The sequence below is a fragment of the Gossypium hirsutum genome, chromosome A06 (assembly GCF_007990345.1).
Source record: "Gossypium hirsutum isolate 1008001.06 chromosome A06, Gossypium_hirsutum_v2.1, whole genome shotgun sequence".
In the NCBI taxonomy this organism is placed as follows: Eukaryota; Viridiplantae; Streptophyta; class Magnoliopsida; order Malvales; family Malvaceae; genus Gossypium; species Gossypium hirsutum.
Genome location: NC_053429.1, coordinates 79,254,500 through 79,275,860, shown reverse-complemented (window position 1 = coordinate 79,275,860; position 21,361 = coordinate 79,254,500). Strand labels below are relative to the sequence as shown.

General features: G+C 33.9%; 1 protein-coding gene across 1 annotated transcript in view; it reads right to left on the bottom strand.

Moving 5' to 3' along the window:
* LOC121230426 (photosystem I P700 chlorophyll a apoprotein A1-like) overlaps positions 1 to 2,406 on the bottom strand; it is a 4,650-nt gene extending 2,244 nt beyond the window's left edge. The window contains 1 exon segment of the mRNA XM_041115174.1: positions 1 to 2,406. This exon segment is cut by the window's left edge and continues 566 nt beyond it. Within this exon segment, the coding sequence (XP_040971108.1) occupies positions 1 to 38 (38 nt within the window). The 5' untranslated portion in view covers positions 39 to 2,406.
* Positions 2,407 to 21,361: the final 18,955 nt, after the last annotated feature.

The following is a 21,361-nucleotide window of genomic DNA, read 5'->3' as shown; positions in this document are numbered from 1 at the left end:
AAAATTTTTACTTCTGGTTCCGGCGAACGAATAATCATTGAGTCCTCCTCTTTCCAGACAACACATACAAAGAGACCCCCAACAGTCAGTAATTAGTGAACCTATGAGAGACGCTTATAATTAGTTTCTTTCTCTTCTATCTCTCATCTATCTATCTATTTTTTATCTATCTATTTTTTCTTTAGTTATTCACTAGAGCAATTATGATCTGGAAGTCGATCCGGGGCAAGTGTTCGGATCTATTATGACATATCCATGAGGCGCTCAGCGGACCTTTTTAATCTTATAAAACCTTTTTCAGACTTTACTTACATTGGTGCAAAACCCATTTTTTTGTGCAACCGGTGTAGTGTATTCATATCTCAATTAGAAGTTCCGAGGTGGAGTTTTTTTGTCTTACATAGATAGAACAAACAATATTACTCTATCCCAAATCACGTGCCATTCATTACTACGGGATACTCCAGTATCGATAGTTAGTCATTTGAGGGGTTTTTATTAGTTTTAGTTTTAATAGAAATAGAAGTAGAAAATATATATATTATATATATTTTTATTTTGCTATATCCGTGTATTACTTATCCTTACGAAATATCAAACGAAATAGAACGATTTGAGAAAGGATATAATGAAATTCTTTGATTGGTTTTTCCCAAAGAGAGAAATGCTCCGTTTTATTTGACCCATGGGTCCAACAAAACCAAACCATTACACAATTAACAATTCCAATTAAATTAATATTTTTTACTATTTAATTTAAATATTCAAATTGACTAGAAAATCGAATTTAATAATTTAAATAGTACCGTAATTTATTTAATTAAATTAAATATTAAATAAATGGATTTAATAGAAATTAAATAGAAATAGAATTAAATAGAATTCTCTAATTTCTAATTCAAATTTCGAATCCTAAAACTAAAATAACAATAAATAAACAGAGAGCTCTTGTTCTTATTCGAAACCCGCGTGATCTTTAACCTATTTGCGCTTCAATATAATTACCAGGAATAAGCGCTATAGCCTGTTTCCAATACTCAGCGGCTTGATCGAACCAAGCCTCCGCTATTTCAGAATCCCCTTGTCGAATGGCCTGTTCTCCCCGGTCGGAATAGGGGTTCAATTCCTTCCCTTAGAACCGTACTTGAGAGTTTCCTACCTCATACAGCTCGGCAGTCAATTCTTTTGGTATCCCATTTTTTTACCCTACCATATATCCAATTGAATGAGATTTCTCATAGATCTATTGATTTGTCTCGGGTTAACCAAAAGGGGTTAATTACATGAGTTTCAAACTCTAATTTGGATTAAATTAATAATAAGTTTTATCTTTTCTCCCACCTTCAGAAAAATAAAGCATAGGCATTTCGGGGCTGTCGTCCGTTAGATTTTTCTGAAAGGTAACTATCTCGGTTTCATATCATATAGAAATTTATATAGAATCCTTGAAAAAGACTTCTTCCTCATAAAAAAGACTTACTGTCTTTGGGATCTGATGCTACACCGCTGCTCAGTAACTTAGGGGATCGGCTCTATTACATAAGTCGATTCCTAATTTTTATCTCATATCATGACATAAATAAGCAGTTCTTATTTATTGTATCGGCTCAAAACCTCGCTAATTGATCTTTACGGTGCTTCCTCTATCAATTAGATCTTTATCCATAGAATAAAGTATCTAGGCATATATATTTCTTCATATTTCGACTTCTATGAAGTTTCTTTTTTTGTTACTGCTGATAAAAATCATTTTTTGGACGATGCAATATGTAGAAAGCCTATTTTTTTTCTAGTATTTTATTTACTAGCGTGTTTATTTACTAGCGTATTTATTTACTAGCGTATTTGCTCTTTCTTTCCTTTTTTTATTTCTATAGTGGAGATAGTCGCACGTAATGACAGATCACAGCCATATTATTAAAAGCTTGTGGTAAGAACGGTTTTCGTTCTAGTGCTCGAAAATAATATTCTAAAGCTTTTGTATGCTCTCCATTACTTGTGTGGATAAGGCCTATGTTATATAGTATAACTTCGATCATAGGGATCAATTTCTAGTCGCATAGCTTCATAATAATTCCGTAAGGCCTCCGCATAATTTCCTTCGGATTGAGCTGACATCCGTTACGGTCGTCATTCGATTCAAAGAATTCTCTGTTCCAAAACCGTACATGAGATTTTCACCTCATACGGCTCCTCCTTTATGTGCATAATGAGAATAATCCATGGAATTAAAAAAAAGGTCAAAATATTGTCATTATGAACTGAGCGGGGCTAATGTTTTTACAAGAAATCTCTAGCCAACCCTCTTGCAAAAGATCTTTTCTTACCATCAAGCGTGTTCGTACTAGATAAAAACGTAAACTCCAACAATTTCTTTGTTCTCAACGCTCCTTAATTTCCAGGAATTAGTCATGTGATAGTCTGAAAGCAGCGCTAGATCAATAGAAATCTTACGTAGACTTGAAGCAGAAAGATATTGAATTTCAGATCAAGGATAAAGTGTTCTTGAAAGTATCTCCGTGGAAGAAAATACTTTCGTTCGGTCGTGCAGGCAAATTGAGTCCATGATTCATCAGGCTGTATGACATTATCGAACGAGTTGGACTAGTGGCTTATCGGCTAGGATTGTCGTCTAAGTTAGAAAAGAATCATAATGTATTTCATGTATCGATGCTATGAAGGTACAGATCTGATCCTTCGCATGTTATTTCCCCGAATGAAGTTGAGATTTAGTCAGATTTATTGTATAGTGAAGAACCGATCCGAATTCTATCTCGTGAGATGAAAGAGCTGAGAAATAAAAAAAATAGCGTTAGTGAAAATATTATGGAATCAACACAGGGTTGAAGAAGCTACGTGGGAACCCAAGGATGATATAAGAAAGAAATATCCAAACCTATTCACTGGTAAGATTTTCGGGGACGAAAATCCCTAAGAGGGGAAGATGTAACAGCCCGGTTTTAGCTAAATCAGAATAGTAGTTTTGAAACCACAAATATAAGGTCATAAAATTATTTTAATATTATTTTTGGTGTTTATAGCATGTGAATATATATGTGTGAAAATTTCGTGAGCTAATTTTATCGTTTAACTGCTCAATTTGAGAAAAAAGGACTAAATCGCATAAAATGTAAAAGTTGCATTCTATATGATAAAGGTGTCTATTTGCTATGGCTTATTAAATGTGAAGTCCTTATGTTGTAAATATACCATTAATAGTGGAAATGGACGTAAATGGTCTTATATTTGATGTTTAAATGGTTTAATAACCAAGGGTAAAATGGTAAACTATGTATTATGTAATTAATAAGCAAAACCAAAAGCATTATCATCTTTATTTTCATCAACCATAACAAAAAATAAGAAATAAAACTAAGTCATTCTAGGGTTCTACATTGGCCTTGTAGATTCAAGCAATTAAGGTACAGTTTTGATCCATTTTTGATGATTTCTATGTTTTTGTGATCGTTGCTTTGAGTACTAGCTAGCCCATGCCTCAATTTTTGAAAGTGTTGATGATTTTTAAAGTTTCCATTGATGAATTCATGTATTTCTAGATGTTTGACGATGAAATATGAAAGCTTAGTGATAGATATCTAAGTTTTGTAAAGTGATTTTTGATGAAAATGTCTATTAGGGATTAAATTATGAAAATGAGAAAATATGTGGTTAAATGTGTGAATAAATGATAAATATGGGTAGATATGAGCACTAAGAAAATTCAGCTAGCTTGTATTTGAAAGAATTGTGAAATTTTATGTATTAGTGAATAAGGACTAAATTGTAAGAAATTAAAAGTTTAGGGTCAAAGTGTAAATTAGCTAAAATTATGTGTTTGTAGATTAAATTGAATGAATTGGTGATTAAATGGGTTAATTTGGAATACATATAGATCAAGAAAGAAAGAATTCAGATTTAGATAGGGAAAAATCGAAGGTTATAGAGTAATCAATCTGATTCGTCAGTTTCGAGTACAAGGTAAGTTTGTATGTGATAAACATTGTTACAATTATGTTTCAAATGATTTAATATCACATAAAATGTATATATGAGACTATGGTTGAGTATGACGACAAATTAACTATGTTTGGCACTTATTGTACGTTTCGAAATAGCTTCGGCTATATATAACACTTAGTGTGCAAATTGGAATAGCTTCGGCTATATATGGCACTAAGTGTGCGATACCGAGATAGCTTCGGTTTAATGTGATGGCACTAAGTGTTCGATATCATTATAGCTTCAGCTAATCATTTTTGCACTAAGTGTGCGAGTTTCTTGAGTATTGACAGAATTCCGGAGGGAGTAACGTATTGAACAAAGAAGTGAAAATGTGATAAATAAATACGAGAGAGTACAAGTATGTACGATACCTATGTGGTAGTTGATACTATGTGTATGAATCTTGATGTATTTTGTATATATATGATAAATGTTCATGAGTTAGAATTGAGTGGTGATATGAGATTTATTAAGTGTTTATTAATTGATGATTTGAATATTATGAACTATCGATTTTATTTAGTATGAACTTACTAAGCTATGAAGCTTCCTGTGTGTTATTTGTTTAAGTTTTATAGAGAATCAAAGCTAGCTTGGAGTCGGGGATCATCGGGAACATCATCGCACTATCAAACACCTAAGTTGGTACTTTTGAGATATATATATGGTATATGGCATGTATAGGCTAGTTAAGTACTTTGGTTGTGATATTAGCCATGAGATTTAGCTCGTAAATGTTGGTGTGTATGGCCGTTAAATTTGGCTTGAATTATGTGTCTAATATGTGATATATGTGATGTATATAATGCCTTATATGTTGGCTTATTTGGTATGGTTATATGTTGGTTATTTTGGATAGTTGTAAGTTGGTGTATTGATGCTTGCAAGATTGGCATATTGTGGTTTGATTTTGAGATGATGATATGGTACATTTTAAGATATGAAATAGGTGATAAGTTGATGAGTAAATGCATTTAGAAGATAAGCAAGTTTGATGATTTTGGCATATTGGTATGGTATGTTTTAGTTGTGGACTTGAGTAGTTGAATTGGTTGTGAATAAATGACATGATATGCATGTTTTTGGCTGCTTAAAGATGTTTGGAAATGGTGCTATTTTTGTTGCTATGTGTGCTTATTGAAAGAATGGAAAATTGGCTTTGCAAATGGCCTATTTTTGTCCATACGGATAGAGACACGGGCATGTGTCTTAGCCGTTTGCGACACACAGTCATGTTACACGGTTGTGTGTCCCCTGGTGAATAATTAGAAATTTGTAACAGCCCGATTTAAGGCCTAACCAGAATAGTCATCTTGGGACCGCAAATCCAAAGTTAGAAAATTTATTTTATTACAATTATGAGATTATATCATGATTATAATAGTGCATGAAAAATTTGGTGAGTCAATTTTAACGTTTGTGAGCCCGCTTGCAAAAAAAGACTAAATCGCATAAAAGGAAAAAGCTGCATTTTAGTACCCAAAGGTGCCAAGTAGCTAGAGAATTGAAATTAGGAGTATTTAAGGGTCAATTAGACCCTTGTGCATTGGCTTGGCCGGCCATGGGGAGACAAATTGGAGAGAAGGTTAAAATTAGGTGAGGATGAGGTCATTAATTTTGACTAGTTCTATATTAAACAAAAACAAAGGCCATTCCTTCTTTATTTTTTTCTTCTCCTTCACCAATTTTTACCAGCCATAGGAGGGTTTTGAAGCTTGAAATTGGCAGCAACTTATCATCTCTAGAAGTAAGTGATTTTCATACCCTTTGTTGAAGATTTTTGCATTTTTAAGAACCTTGAAGCATAAGCTTTCAAGTGAGGGTGCTATTTTGTAAAATGATGACTGGTTTAGGGTTTTTCCATGAAAATATTTATGAGATTTGCTGAGTTTTTATGGAAGAAAATGAGTCTTAGGTGTCTTATAAACAACTTTTGTGAAAGGTGTTAGCATGAAAACACCTAAAGGGACTATTTTGCATAAGTTGCAAAATAGGTGGTAAGTGTGTGAAATAGTGAGAATTTGGGATTGCTCTAGTAGTAAAAAGAGTTTATCTAGGCTTGAAATACAAAAAAATCGATAAAAATCAAATTTCGAGTATAAGGGTAAAATGGTCATTTTGCCAAGGCCTAGGGGCAAAATAGTGATTTTACCAAAGATGTGAATTTATGAATGCCTAATTGTCATTAGTGACTAAATGAGTGCATTTTGTTATTATAGACCAAGATTTGCCAAAACCGAGCCTAGACTAGGGTAAAGCCAAACAATAAGATTAAGCCGACTAGTCAAGTATTTTTTCTAAATTGAGGTAAGTTGTATGTAAATAATACAACTATATTGTTAAATGCATGTATCCAATCATTATTGATTTTTATATAGCATGAATTTCTAGAATTTAAATCGAGTATGCATATTTATGATTGAGAAAGTAGAAAGATCCAGTGAGAACCCCTAGAAATAAACCGGATGTTCATGCCATAACATTGGGTTATGTGAGTGTGACAACCCTAATTTGACCCTAGTCGGAAAGTGATTTTGGAACCACAAAACCGAGTCATAAAAATAATTAACTGTTAAATTCTGTGTTTATTATATGTGTAAATGCATGTGTGAAAGTTTCATGCTTTGATTTGGTCATTTATATGTGAAATTTATAAGATATGACTCATGTGATAAAACTTGAAAGTGTGATAGGTAAATTTTAAAGTATCAAATAATGCATGAAATGATGACATGAGGGATTTGCATGTCAAATGGACCAATTTTGTTTAGTGGCCGGCCATAAATGATGGTTGATGTATAATATATGTTTTATTTTAGTATTATAATAAGTGATGGCTTTATTTTTGAAATAAATTAATTAGTAAAACAATAAAAGATGATAAAAAAATAGATGTTCATCTTTCTTCTTGATTGCCGAATTTGGGAAAGAAAATATTGAAGAAGAAACCAAGGCTTTCGGCCATGGATATCCCAATTTAAGGTATGCATTGTGATTTTTTATTTTAATTGATTATGAGATTAAATTGATAAGTACATAGTTTATTTAACCCATGGTTTAAATTCATGAATCAATGAACAAATGTCCATTCGGCAAGTGCTAAATTGGTGTTATTTTGATAAGTCTTTCGGAAGATATTAGTTAATTGTTAAGTAGCATAATTGATGGTTGAATGAGTAGAATTCATGGTTGAAAAGTACAAATTGAAATTTGCCGTATGAGTGTATATGCATTTTGGAAAGAAAAATGTTGTTGTTTAGTTGAGTTTTCATTAGATATATATTCATTCGGTCAAAAGGGGGAGGAATAAGATGAATTTAAAATGTTGTGGTTTAATTTTTTTAGTTGGTTAAATGATTGTGGTCATTGCCGAATACAATTGTGTTAGGGGAAATAGGATTAAAAATCGGTTTGATGAACTAAATAAAAATATATATATATTCGACTATATAGATTAGATGTGTACTTGAAAATATAATAAGGCTTGAGAGATTGTGCTTGTGTATGTGAACTAAATGTTTAATGAATATTAGGCTAAAAGGAGTAAAAGGTTAAGTCATAAGAAAATTTGAGTGATATTCATATTTGGACATTAGGGTTATATGAACTTTGGTTATTTGAGTTATGTGTTATGTGAACTATTTATTTGATATACATAATCGGTCATTGTTTGGCAATAATGTAACCTATGTGTAATTTGCTAAAATTGATCATGAGATGGAATTTGTATATGAAAGCTAAGTTTGAGTGGTTAAGGCCTAATGGGATATATAAGATATTAAAGCATGTTATAATTATATATTGGTGTATACGTGGTTGTAATTAATCCTCTACTTGAATTCGGTTAGATATGGTCATAGTATGAGTTTAGTAGGGTTAATATCTTAAAATTGAATGGAGTTTTAGTTAACCTTATGTGTCATGTGCGTTAAAATAGTTGATGATTTGGGTGTTATTATATGCATTTATGCTAAGGATTTTTTAGCTATGTTTTATATCTATGAAATGATTATAATGGATAATATGTAAGAGTAATTTCAGCTTGTTAAATATGTGGTACGTGTATGACAAATTGTATAAACATGATGTATTGAAGTTACCCTATAAGATCGAAATGAGTAATTAAATTATTGGTGTGTATGTATTTTTATTCATTGTAACTTGGAATGTGAAATGGGTGTATGATAGTTAATATGTGTGCTTAAGGTGATGTGATAAATAATTAGGTATATGGTTTGGTTTCATTATTGAGTATAAGGGTTAAGTGCTTTAAAAGGCCTTTGATGTTCGAAATGATTAAACAAATTCATTTGTTTAAATTAAGCTCAAGAGCAAAGAGGAACTAGACTAGATAAGGGAAAGGAGAAAGCGAACGAATAGCCTACCCGCAACTGTTCAAAAATATCCGAGGTAAGTTTTGAGTAATTACAGTTATTAGATAATTGATGTAATGAGATAAGCATGATAAATGAATTGCAATCTATTGTCTCTACTTGAATAAGGTTGTTTAATAAATAACTTGAGTATATGGAATGTAATTGAATGGATATTAAGAGTTAAGCTCAGGTAGTGAAATGGTTATGTGTTCTTGCATAAAAGTGTTGAATCGAAAGTTATATTGAAAGTGTCTGTAACACCCCCACGCCCGAGACCGTCGCCGGAGTCGAGTATGAGGTGTTACTAAGCTTAATTTAACATTTTTAGAACTTTGGATTATTTGTTTCTACATTCACAGCTTTTAAGCTACTTGTGTCACAGTCACAAGAAAAATCATATCTCGAGGTAAGAAACTCGAAATAAAGATCCATAAATTTTCCATGAATCTAGACTCATATAACTATCTACTAATTTTTTTATAAAATTTTTGGTAGGGCCAATTAGTACAGTTTATTAGTTAAAGTTACCCCTGTTTCAGGACTTGACTGGTTTGACCTCTGTTTACTGCGAACCACATTTATCTCTGTACAAAATTCATATGACTATGAGGTTTCTTTCTCCTAAAACTATACTCAATAAGGATTCTGAGGATATAAAATACACCACCTAATTATATCTTTACAATTTATGGTGAATTTCTAAAGTAGGAATAGGGGATTCAGAAACTGTTATGACCCTGTTTCACTAAAATTCAAATATCTTCTAACATATAATTCCTTTACCTGTTTCATTTGTTTCATGTGAAACTAGACATAATAAGCTTCAATTTGATATGTAGTCCATCACCAAATTCAATTTCTATGATATTTAGTAAATTTTCAAACTCGCGTCAGTGTTGCTGCAGTATTCTGTTTATGGCAAATTTCATCCCTCTTATGAGTTTTTATGCACTAAGTATCTTAATAATTTTCCTTAACATCAAACATAATCTAAACTTACCATTTTCATAATTTATCATTATCAAATATTTTCTAAACCATTCTGTCACCATATCATAAGATCATTTACACAAAATAAGTATATTGCTATACATGCCATACTTAAATTTACAAGCCATTTACCAAAAATCTTCCGGATAGTGTGACTGAGCCTTCGACCTATCCCGACTCCTGAACTGGCTTGTCCAAAACTACAATGACTAAGAAGAAGGGAGTAAGCATAAATGCTTAGTAAGTTCATATGTAAATAATAAATAACATAACAAACAATCAAACTAATCAACATTAGCATATATCATCAACACACTAATCACATTTTTTTTAATCATTTTTCATCATCTTATTACCTTATCGTGGTTGTAATCAACACTCAACCCGAGGGTTAAATACATACCTGTCCAAAATAACTATTTCTCATCACTTACCAATACGTCTCTTTTCATCTCGAGTATTCCTCCATTTGAGTAAAACTTTACCCGTTGAACACATCGGAATATAATTCGGATACATGGATAATTTGCATATAAGTTCCTCATATGTAATCAAGCTACCATGTAACCCGCCAATAAGTGAACTCGGACTCAACTCAACGAGCTCGGGCGTTCGCATCCATAAGTGAACTCGGACTCAACTCAACGAGTTCGGACATTCGCATCCATAAGTGAACTCGGACTCAACTCAACGAGTTCGGATGCTCAACCATCCTAGTGACATGTCACTTGTATCCTAATCTATTCCTAAGGTTCAAATGGGATTTTCCTCGAACACTTATCCTTGCCGTCTTCCGTAGAATGCCGAAATCAATACTCGGTAACAATTATATTTAAAAGGTAGCTCACATAATTTACATATTATTTGAAATTAACCACAAAGCATACATTTCATAATGAAATTCAGCATAACACATAATTAATATCAATAACTTAAAAATAACAATTATGCTACATTATTTACACATGAACTTACCTTGGTACCAAAATATTAAGATTTTACAATTTAGTCCACAATATTTTCTTTTCCTCGATTGAGGTCGATTCCACGTCTTTCTTGATCTAAAATAACACATTTAGCTCATTTAATACTCACATTATCAAATTAATCCTTAACTCAAATTTTGGCAAAATTACAATTTTGCCCCTAAACTTTTGCATATTTACATTTTTGCCCCTAGGCTCGGGATTAAACTTTATACCTTATTCTTATGTTTTACAACATGCTGATCACTTTTCTCTTCTATGGCAACATCAAATTCTCACTCTAACATGTACTTGTGACTATTAGGTATTTTTACCGATTAAGCCCTTTTACTCGTTTTTGCTTAAAATCGAGTAGTACAAGTTGTCTAACATAATTTAAAACCCCATATTCTATCATAAAACATCAAAATACAAAAATTTCACCTATGGGTATTTTTCCAAATATAAACCCTAGGTTGAATTATTGCTAACATAAGCTTAATCGAGCTACCGGGATTCCAAAAACGTAAAGAACATTAAAAACGGGGCTTGGAATCACTTACTATGGAGCTTGGAAGCTTGAAACAAACCCTAGCTATGGAGAACCCTTGAAATTTCGGCCTAATGAAGATGGACAAAAATTGGCTTTTAATTTTGTTTTTAATTCATTTTAATAACTAAATGACCAAAATACCCTTACTACTAAACTTTCCAAAAATTCCTTCCATGTCCTAATTTTGTCCATGAACTTAAAATTGGTCAAATTGCTATTTAAGACCTCCTCATTAATATTCCAAAACAATTTCATACTAAAAACTTCTAGAATGTAAGTTTTGCAACTTATTCGATTTAGTCCCTACTTTCAATTTAAGCACTTTAGGCATAGAATTTCATCACGAAATTTTCACACAATCATGCAATCATATCATAATAATCAAAATAATTATAAAATAATTATTTCTATCTCGGATTTGTGGTCACGAAACCACTATTCCAATTAGGCCCTAATTCGGGATATTACAGTGTCTTTCGTTGTGTGCTCATACTCGAATAAAGAAAGTGAAGTACAAATGTGATATGTTATATGAGCTGAATTATCATGTGGGTAAATATGCTTAGCTCTCGATATATTAAATATCCGGGTTAAATCCCGCAGGCTTTATGCTGGTAATGTATCTTTGGGTTAAATCACGTAGGCTTCGTGCTGGTAATGTATATCCGGGTTAAATCCCGTAGGCTTAGTGCTGGTACTATATCTGAGCTTAAAGTTTCACAGGCTTTGAGCTAGTAACTGGATTCAGGTTTTGAAACCTAGCAGGCTTAACGCCGGCGATTCGAATGAGATTACAAATTTAAATGTTCAAAGTAAACTATTATCAAATATGTATGATACATGGTAATGACTAGGTATGTATTATATACTGTTATGTGAATTGATTGCAAAGTGAGTCATTAGTATCAAACAACGATATAACTATGTGAATGATTAATATATCTATGAATAAGAGAAATGACCTATTCGATCGATGTCTGCCATTATATGAAAATATGTGAATTGAATTAGTTGTATGAGTCTTAAAGTAAAGTGAAGCATGTGCTGAAAATTTCTTTGTGTATTTATATTCGCCCAATAGTCTTTATCTGTGGTATACTCGTGTATATTTAGCCTAGTGATTGTAATTAGAATACGAATTTGGTAATATTCATTGTTCGATTTAAATGACATGTTTTAATTGTTGAAATGCTTAAAACTTACTAAGCCTCGAAAGCTTACTCTGTTTCTTATCTCTCTGTTTTATAGATTGTTGATTTTGGCAACCGACTCGGGGATCGTCAGTAGTTCATCGTACTATCGATCTTGTTGGTACAGTTATATTTTGGTCTCGGTATGGCATGTATAGGTTGGACTGTTGACAAAATATGTTTTGTAATTGTAAATATTTTGGCCGTATGATGATGGCATTTATAACTTATAAATTTGTATGTATTCAGTTTAATTTCTGCTTTTGTTGATAGATTATGTGATTGAAAAAAATTAAATGTTCAGCTTGGTAATACCTCATAGCCTAAACCGGCGATCAGACTCTGGCTAGGGGTGTTATATTTTATTGGTATCAGAGCCACGGTTTAGTCGATTCTAGGATTAAAGTAGTGTTTATGAGTCTAGCTATACATGCCATATAGTATTAATACGATAGTATGATGAATTCTGACTGTTAAAAATGTGTTTTCGTATAGTAATGGATCCCGATCCCAATCGGGCGGTAGCTGATGATGTTGAGAGTGTAGCGCCTGCTCCCGCGCGCGGGACAGCGCCGATGGAATCTCAACCTATTGCAAGCAATCAAAATGACGAGGCTAGACAGGCTTTTTATAGTGTGATGAATGATTGGTTCGACTAATACATTCAAACTAATACGGCTGTTCCAGAACCCCACTCCCGAATAATACGCCCCCTGCACCTACAATACCTTCGGTAATTGATCTGAGAGGTTAAATAAGCCTCCGGTTGACAGAATTAGAAAGCACGGGGCTACTGAATTTAAAGCTACAGATAGTGATGATGTCGAGCAAGCTGAATTTTGGTTGGACAACACTATTTGGGTAATCGATGAACTATCCTGCACACCCAATGAATGTCTGAAGTGTGCTATATCTTTGCTACGTGATTCTGCCTATTATTGGTGGAATACATTGGTTTTTGTTGTACCCAGAGAGCGGGTGACGTGGGAGTTCTTCCAAACTGAATTCCGAAAAAAGTATATCAGTCAGAGGTTCATCGATCAAAAACAAAAAGAATTTCTTGAGCTTAAGCAAGGTTCTATGTCAGTTACTGATTATGAACGGAAGTTTGTCAGACTTAGTAGATATGCTCAGAAATGTGTATCGTCTGAGGCTATTATGTGTAAACGATTTGAAGATGGGCTAAATGAAGATATAAAAATGTTTGTTGGCATTCTTGAAATACGAGAGTTCGTAGTACTTGTCGAGTGAGCTTGCAAAGCCGAAGAACTTAGTAAAGAAAAAAGGAAAGCTGATGTCGAAATTGGAGAATTTCGTAAAAGATATTCAGGAAAGTCTTTTCAACAATCATCGAAGAAATTTCAAGATGATTCAGGCCGATCAAAGAATACTTCGGGTTTTTCCAGATGATACCACAATCGACCCCCTATGAGTACATGAGCCACTTCAGTTGCCAGTGTTGGAAATGATCGACGAGATAGGACCGAGTACAAGTATTGTGGAAAATAGCATTCGGGGAGCTGTATATTTCATGACTGCTCCTGTTATAAATACGGATCAGCCAACCATTTCAATAAAGACTGCCCGAGATTATCCGAGCAAAATGTGAACCAGAGTGGGAAACCGAGTACTACAGCACGAGGTAGACCACCTAGGAATTCGGGGAATGCTAGCGGCGGTCAGAGAGGGTCTAGAGATGCTACAACCAGATCCGAGGCTCGTGCTTCTGCTAGAGCTTATGCTATACACGCACGCGAGGATGCTTCTTCGCCTGATGTTATTACCGGTACTTTCACTCTCTTTGATACTGATGTGATTGCTTTGATTGACCCTGGTTCTACTCATTCATATGTATGTGAGACTTTAGCATCCAGTAAGACTCTACCTGTTGAGTCTACTGAGTTCATAATCCAAGTGTCAAATCCCTTGGGTCGATATGTATTAGTCGACAAAGTGTGCAGGAAATGCCCCCTGATAATCCGAGGTTCCTATTTTTCAGCCGATTTGATGCTTTTACCGTTTAATGAATTTGATGTTATTCTCGGTATGGATTGGTTGACCGTTCATGATGCAGTTGTGAATTGAAAAAGAAAGACTATTGATTTGAGATGTGCAAATGATGAGATAATCCGAGTTGATTCTACTAATAAGAAAGGGTTACCAGCAGTTATAACCTCGATGTTGGCTCAAAAATATGTCAAAAAGGGGTGTGAAGCGTATCTTGCGTACGTACTTGATAGTACAGAATTAGAAAAGAAGCTTGAATCAGTATCAGTGGTTTGTGATTATCCAGATGTTTTTCCCGAGGAATTGCCAGGGTTACCACCTGTTCGAGAGGTAGAGTTTGGTATCGAACTTATACTTGGGACGACACCAATTTTGATAGCTCCATACCGTATGGCACCAACGGAATTGAAAGAATTGAAAACTCAGTTGCAAGAGTTGACGGATAGAGGGTTTGCTCAACCTAGTTTCTCACCTTAGGGTGCACCAGTATTGTTTGTGAAAAAGAAAGACGGAACCATGAGATTGTGCATCGACTATCGTTAGTTGAATAAAGTGACGATAAAGAATAAATATCTGTTACCGCGTACTGATGATTTGTTTGATCAGCTGAAGGGAGCTTCAGTGTTTTCAAAGATAGATTTGAGATCGGGTTATTATCAGTTGCGAGTTCGAGACTCAGATATACCTAAAATTGCTTTCAGAATGAGATACGGTCACTACGAGTTCTTAGTGATGCCGTTTGGGCTCACTAATGCCCCTGTAGTATTTATGGATTTGATGAAACGAATTTTCAGGTAGTATTTGGACCGGTTTGTAGTTGTGTTTATAGATGGCATCTTGATTTATTCACGTAATGAAACTGAACACGCCTAACACCTGAGATTAGTGTTACAGATTTTACGGGATAAGCAGTTATATGCTAAGTTCAGTAAATGTGAGTTCTGGTTGAGATAAGTTAGCTTTTTGGGACATGTAGTATCCGCATCAGGTATTCGAGTTGATTCGAGCAAAATTTTAGCCACACTTGATTGGAAGCCCCCGAGAAATATTATTGAAGTTTAGAGCTTTTTGGGACTTGCTGGTTACTACAGACGGTTTGTAAAAGGTTTCTCGATGATAGCCACACCAATGACGAAGCTACTTCAGAAAGATATTAAGTTCGAATGGTCAGAAAAGTGCCAGAAAAGTTTTAACCAACTGAAAATGCTTTTGACGGAAGCCCTAGTGTTAGTGCAGCCCGAATTCGGTAAAGAGTTTGTCATTTACAGTGATGCGTCCTTACATGGGCTGGGTTGTGCTTTGATGCAAGCGGGTCGAGTTTTAGCTTACACATAGAGGCAATTGAAGCCACATGAGAAAAACTATCCGACTCATGATCTCGAATTAGCTGCCATAGTTTTTGCTTTAAAAATATGGCGACATTACTTGTTCGGAGAAAGATGTCATGTATATTCGGATCATAAAAGCCTCAAATATTTATTGACTCAAAAAGATTTGAATCTGAGAGAAAGACGTTGGCTTGAGTTGTTGAAAGATTATGATCTTGTTATTGACTATCACCCTGGAAAGGCTAACGTGGTTACTGATGCTTTGAGTCGCAAATCACTGTTTGCTTTGCGAGTGATGAATGTTCACTTGTCCGTTTCATCCGATAATGTATTCATAGTAGAATTAAAAGCCAAACCGTTATTGATTCATCAAATATGTGAAACTAGAAAGTTGATGATAAATTGGTGGCTAAATGAGCTGAATGTGTTTCGAATGTGGATTCAGAGTTTCAAATTGACGACAACGATTGTCTGAGGTTCAGAAGTCGATTGTGTATTCCAAGAAATTCAGAACTTATTTCAATGATTTTGAATGAAGCTCATAATAGCCGAATGTCGATCCATCCTAGTAGCACGAAAATGTACAACGATCTGAAACATCAGTTTTGGTGGCCTGGTATGAAATGAGACATTTCTGACTTTATTTCGAAGTGTTTGGTATGTCAACAAGTGAAAGCGGAACATCAAGTGCCTTCAGGGTTACTTCAACCGATCATGATACCTGAATGGAAATGGGATCGAGTCATGATGGATTTTGTATCTGGGTTGCCATTGTTGTCAAGCAAGAAAGATGCGATCTGGGTTGTTGTTGATAGACTGACAAAGTCGACTCATTTTATTCTCGTACGTATGGATTATTCACTTGACAAACTAGCCGAGTTGTATGTTTCTCAGATTGTGAGGTTACACGGGGTACCTATTTCTATTATGTGGGATAGAGATCCGAGATTTACATCACGATTTTGGAAGAAGTTGCAAGAAGCATTGGGTACCAAGTTACATTTTAGCACCGCTTTTCATCCCTAGACTGATGGTCAATCAGAACGGATTATTCAGATACTCAAGGATATGTTGAGATGTTGCATCCTTGAGTTTAGTGGTTCTTGGGAACAGTATGTGCCTTTAATTGAATTCACTTACAACAATAGTTTTCAATCAAGCATTAAAATGGCAGCTTACGAGGCTTTGTACGGTCGTAAATGCCGTACACCGTTGTTTTGGACCGAGCTTAGTGAAAATAAAATCTTCGGGGTTGATTTGTTCAAAGATGCTGAACAGAAAGTAAAAGTGATCCATGAAAGTCTGAAAGTAGCTTCAGATCGTCAGAAGTCGTATGCAGATTTAAAATGAAAAGACATTGAATATCAAGTCGGAGACAAAGTTTTTCTTAAAGTTTCACCTTGGAAAAAGGTGCTCAGATTTGGCCGTAAGGGCAAATTGAGTCCGAGGTTCATCGGGCCATATGAAATATCCGAACGAATTGGGCCGGTAGCATACAGATTGATTCTACCCCCTGAACTTGAAAAGATTCACAATGTTTTTCGTGTTTCGATGCTTCGACATTATAGATCCGATCCATCGCATGTAATTAGTCCATCAAAGGTTGAGATTTGATCTGATTTGAGTTACGAAGAAAAACTGGTTCGTATTTTGGCTCATGATGTAAAAGAACTACGAAATAAGGAAATCTCATTAGTAAAGGTACTGTGGCTAAAGCATGGAGTTGAAGAAGCTACATGGGAACCTGAAGACTCTATGAAAGATCGATATCCTAACTTATTTACTGGTAAGATTTTCGGGGACGAACATTTCTTATGTGGGGGAGAGTTGTGACAGCCCTAATTTGACCCTAGTTGGAAAGTGGTTTCGGGACCACAAAACTGAGTCATAAAAATAATTAACTATTAAATTATGTGTTTATTATATGTGTAAATGCATGTGTGAAAGTTTCATGCTTTGATCTGGTCATTTATATGTGAAATTTATAAGATAGGACTCATGTGATAAAACTTGAAAGTGTGATAGGTAAATTTTAAAGTATCAAATAATGCATGAAATGATGACATGAGGGATTTGCATGTCAAATGGACCAATTTTGTTTAGTGGCTGGCCATAAATGATGGTTGATGTATAATATATGTTTTATTTTAGTATTATAATAAGTGATGGCTTTATTTTTGAAATAAATTAATTAGTAAAACAATAAAAGATGATAAAAAAATAGATGTTCATCTTTCTTCTTGATTGCCGAATTTGGGAAAGAAAATATTGAAGAAGAAACCAAGGCTTTCGGCCATGGCTATCCCAATTTAAGGTATGCATTGTGATTTTTTATTTTAATTGATTATGAGATTAAATGATAAGTACATAGTTTATTTAACCCATGGTTTAAATTCATGAATCAATGAACAAATGTCCATTCGGCGAGTGCTAAATTGGTGTTATTTTGATAAGTCTTTCAGAAGATATTAGTTAACTGTTAAGTAGCATAATTGATGGTTGAATGAGTAGAATTCATGGTTGAAAAGTACAAATTGAAATTTGTCGTATGAGTGTATATGCATTTTGGAAAGAAAAATGTTGTTGTTTAGTTGAGTTTTCATTAGATATATATTCATTCGGTCAAAAGGGGGAGGAATAAGATGAATTTAAAATGTCGTGGTTTAATTTTTTTAGTTGGTTAAATGATTGTGGTCATTTCCGAATACAATTGTGTTAGGGGAAATAGGATTAAAAATCGGTTTGATGAACTAAATAAAAATATATATATTCGACTATATAGATTAGATGTGTACTTGAAAATATAATAAGGCTTGAGAGATTGTGCTTGTGTATGTGAACTAAATGTTTAATGAATATTAGGCTAAAAGGAGTAAAAGGTTAAGTCATAAGAAAATTTGAGTGATATTCATATTTGGACATTAGGGTTATATGAACTTTGGTTATTTGAGTTATGTGTTATGTGAACTATTTATTTGATATACATAATCAGTCATTGTTTGACAATTATGTAACATATGTGTAATTTGCTACAATTGATCATGAGATGGAATTTGTATATGAAAGCTAAGTTTGAGTGGTTAGGGCCGAATGGGATATATAAGATATTAAAGCATGTTATAATTATATATTGGTGTATACGTGGTTGTAATTAATCCTCTACTTGAATTCGGTTAGATATGGTCATGGTATGAGTTTAGTAGGGTTAATATCTTAAAATTGAATGGAGTTTTAGTTAACCTTATGTGTCATGTACGTTAAAATAGTTGATGATTTGGGTGTTATTATATGCATTTATGCTAAGGATTTTTCAGCTTTGTTTTATATCTATGAAATGATTATAATGGATAATATGTAAGAGTAATTTCGGCTTGTTAAATATGTGGTACGTGTATGACAAATTGTCTAAACATGATGTATTGAAGTTACCCTATAAGATCGAAATGAGTAATTAAATTATTGGTGTGTATGTATTTTTATTCATTGTAACTTGGCATGTGAAATGGGTGTATGATAGTTAATATGTGTGCTTAAGGTGATGTGATAAAATAATTAGGTATATGGTTTGGTTTCATTATTGAGTATAAGGGTTAAGTGCTTTAAAAGGCCTTTGATGTTCGAAATGATTAAACAAATTCATTTGTTTAAATTAAGCTCAAGAGCAAAAAAGAACTAGACCAGATAAGGGAAAAGAGAAAGCGAACGAATAGCCTACCCGCAATTGTTCAAAAATATCCGAGGTAAGTTTTGAGTAATTACAATTATTAGATAATTGATGTAATGAGATAAGCATGATAAATGAATTGCAATCTATTGTCTCTACTTGAATAAGGTTGTTTAATAAATAACTTGAGTATATGGAATGTAATTGAATGGATATTAGGAGTTAAGTTGAGGTAGTGAAATGGTTATGTGTTCTTGCATAAAAGTGTTGAATCGAAAGTTATATTGAAAGTGTCTTTTCGTTGTGTGCTCATACTCGAATAAAGAAAGTGAAGTACAAATGTGATATGTTATATGAGCCGAATTATCATGTGGGTAAATATGCTTAGCTTTCGATATATTAAATATCCGGGTTAAATCCCGCAGGCTTCGTGCTTGTAATGTATCTCTGGGTTAAATCACGTAGGCTTCATGCTGGTAATGTATATCCGGGTTAAATCCCACAGGCTTAGTGCTGGTACTATATCCGAGCTTAAAGTTTCACAGGCTTTGAGCTAGTAACTGGATTCAGGTTTTGAAACCTAGCAGGCTTAACGCCGACGATTCGAATGAGATTAAAAATTTAAATGTTCAAAGTAAACTATTATCAAATATGTATGATACATGGTAATGACTAGGTATGTATTATATACTGTTATGTGAATTGATTGCAAAGTGAGTCATTAGTATCAAACAACGATATAACTATGTGAATGATTAATATATCTATGAATAAAATAAATGACCTATTCGATCGATGTCTGCCATTATATGAAAATATGTGAATTAAATTAGTTGTATGAGTCATAAAGTAAAGTGAAGCATGTGCTGAAAATTTCTTTGTGTATTTATATTCGGCCAATAGTCTTTATGTGTGGTATACTTGTGTATATTTGGCCTAGTGATTGTAATTTGAATACGAATTTGGTAATATTCATTGTTCGATTTAAATGACATGTTTTAATTGTTGAAATGCTTAAAACTTACTAAGCCTCGAAAGCTTACTCTGTTTCTTATCTCTCTGTTTTATAGATTGTTGATTTTGGCCACCGACTCGGGGATTGTCAGCAGTTCATCGTACTATCGATCTTGTTGGTACAGTTATATTTTGGTCTCGGTATGGCATGTATAGGTTGGACTGTTGACAAAATATGTTTTGTAATTGTAAATATTTTGGCCGTATGAAAATGGCATTTATAACTTATAAATCTGTATGTATTCAGTTCGATTTCTGCTTTTGTTGATAGATTATGTGATTGAAAAAAATTAAATGTTCAGCTTGGTAATACCTCATAGCCTAAACCAGCGATCGGACTCGGGCTAGGGGTGTTACAGTGAGAGCCAGTGTAAGACCATGTCTAGGACATGGCATCGGCATTGAGACGAGGGCTAGTGTAAGACATGTCTGGGACATGCATCAGCCTGATAGCCAGTGTAAGACCATGTCTGGGACATGGCATCGGCGTAGAGATGAGTGCCAGTATAAGACATGTCTGGGACCCACATCGGCCTCGATGATGGTAGCCAGTGTAAGACGTGTCTGGGACATGCATCGGCTAAGCGTAATGCTAGTGTAAGACATGTCTGGGACATGCATCAGCACGTACATATGAGAGCTAGTGTAAGACCATGTCTGGGACATGGCATCGGCAACCTAACCCATGTTTGAGGCTTATAGAATATCCGGTAGTATTCCAAAAGGTTCAACTTTAAGAGTTAAGAAATATATTTAATAAGAAAAGTATGATAATGTTGCAAGTGTTACAGGTACTTACTTGGTATGCATGAGTAATGAGCTCAATTAGAAAATATGACTTGAGTTGGTGGTAATGTGTAAGTCCAGTTTATGCTTACCTTTAAGCTATGAGCATAATGATAAATGGTGATTTGTTGTTGTATATCTATTTATATGCAACTTACTAAGCTTTATGCTTACTCTATTTCCTTTCCCTTATCTTTCAGTACTGCCAATTTGCTCAAGGATCCCTTGAAGTCAGAGATATCGATCACACTATCAGCCGTACTACTCAGTATAGTTGGATTTATATTTTTGATTATGCCATGTATAGGGCTAGACTAGGAAGTTGTATTATTAAGAAAATGTTTATGTATATTGGCTGGAGATAAGAGCCCTTCATTTTGTATTAAGCCTTGATAATGGCTATTATTCATTTTAGTAAATGTATATGATGTTCCTTCTATGAATGAATTGATTTTTTTAGGATGGAATTAGTATATGGAGATGATC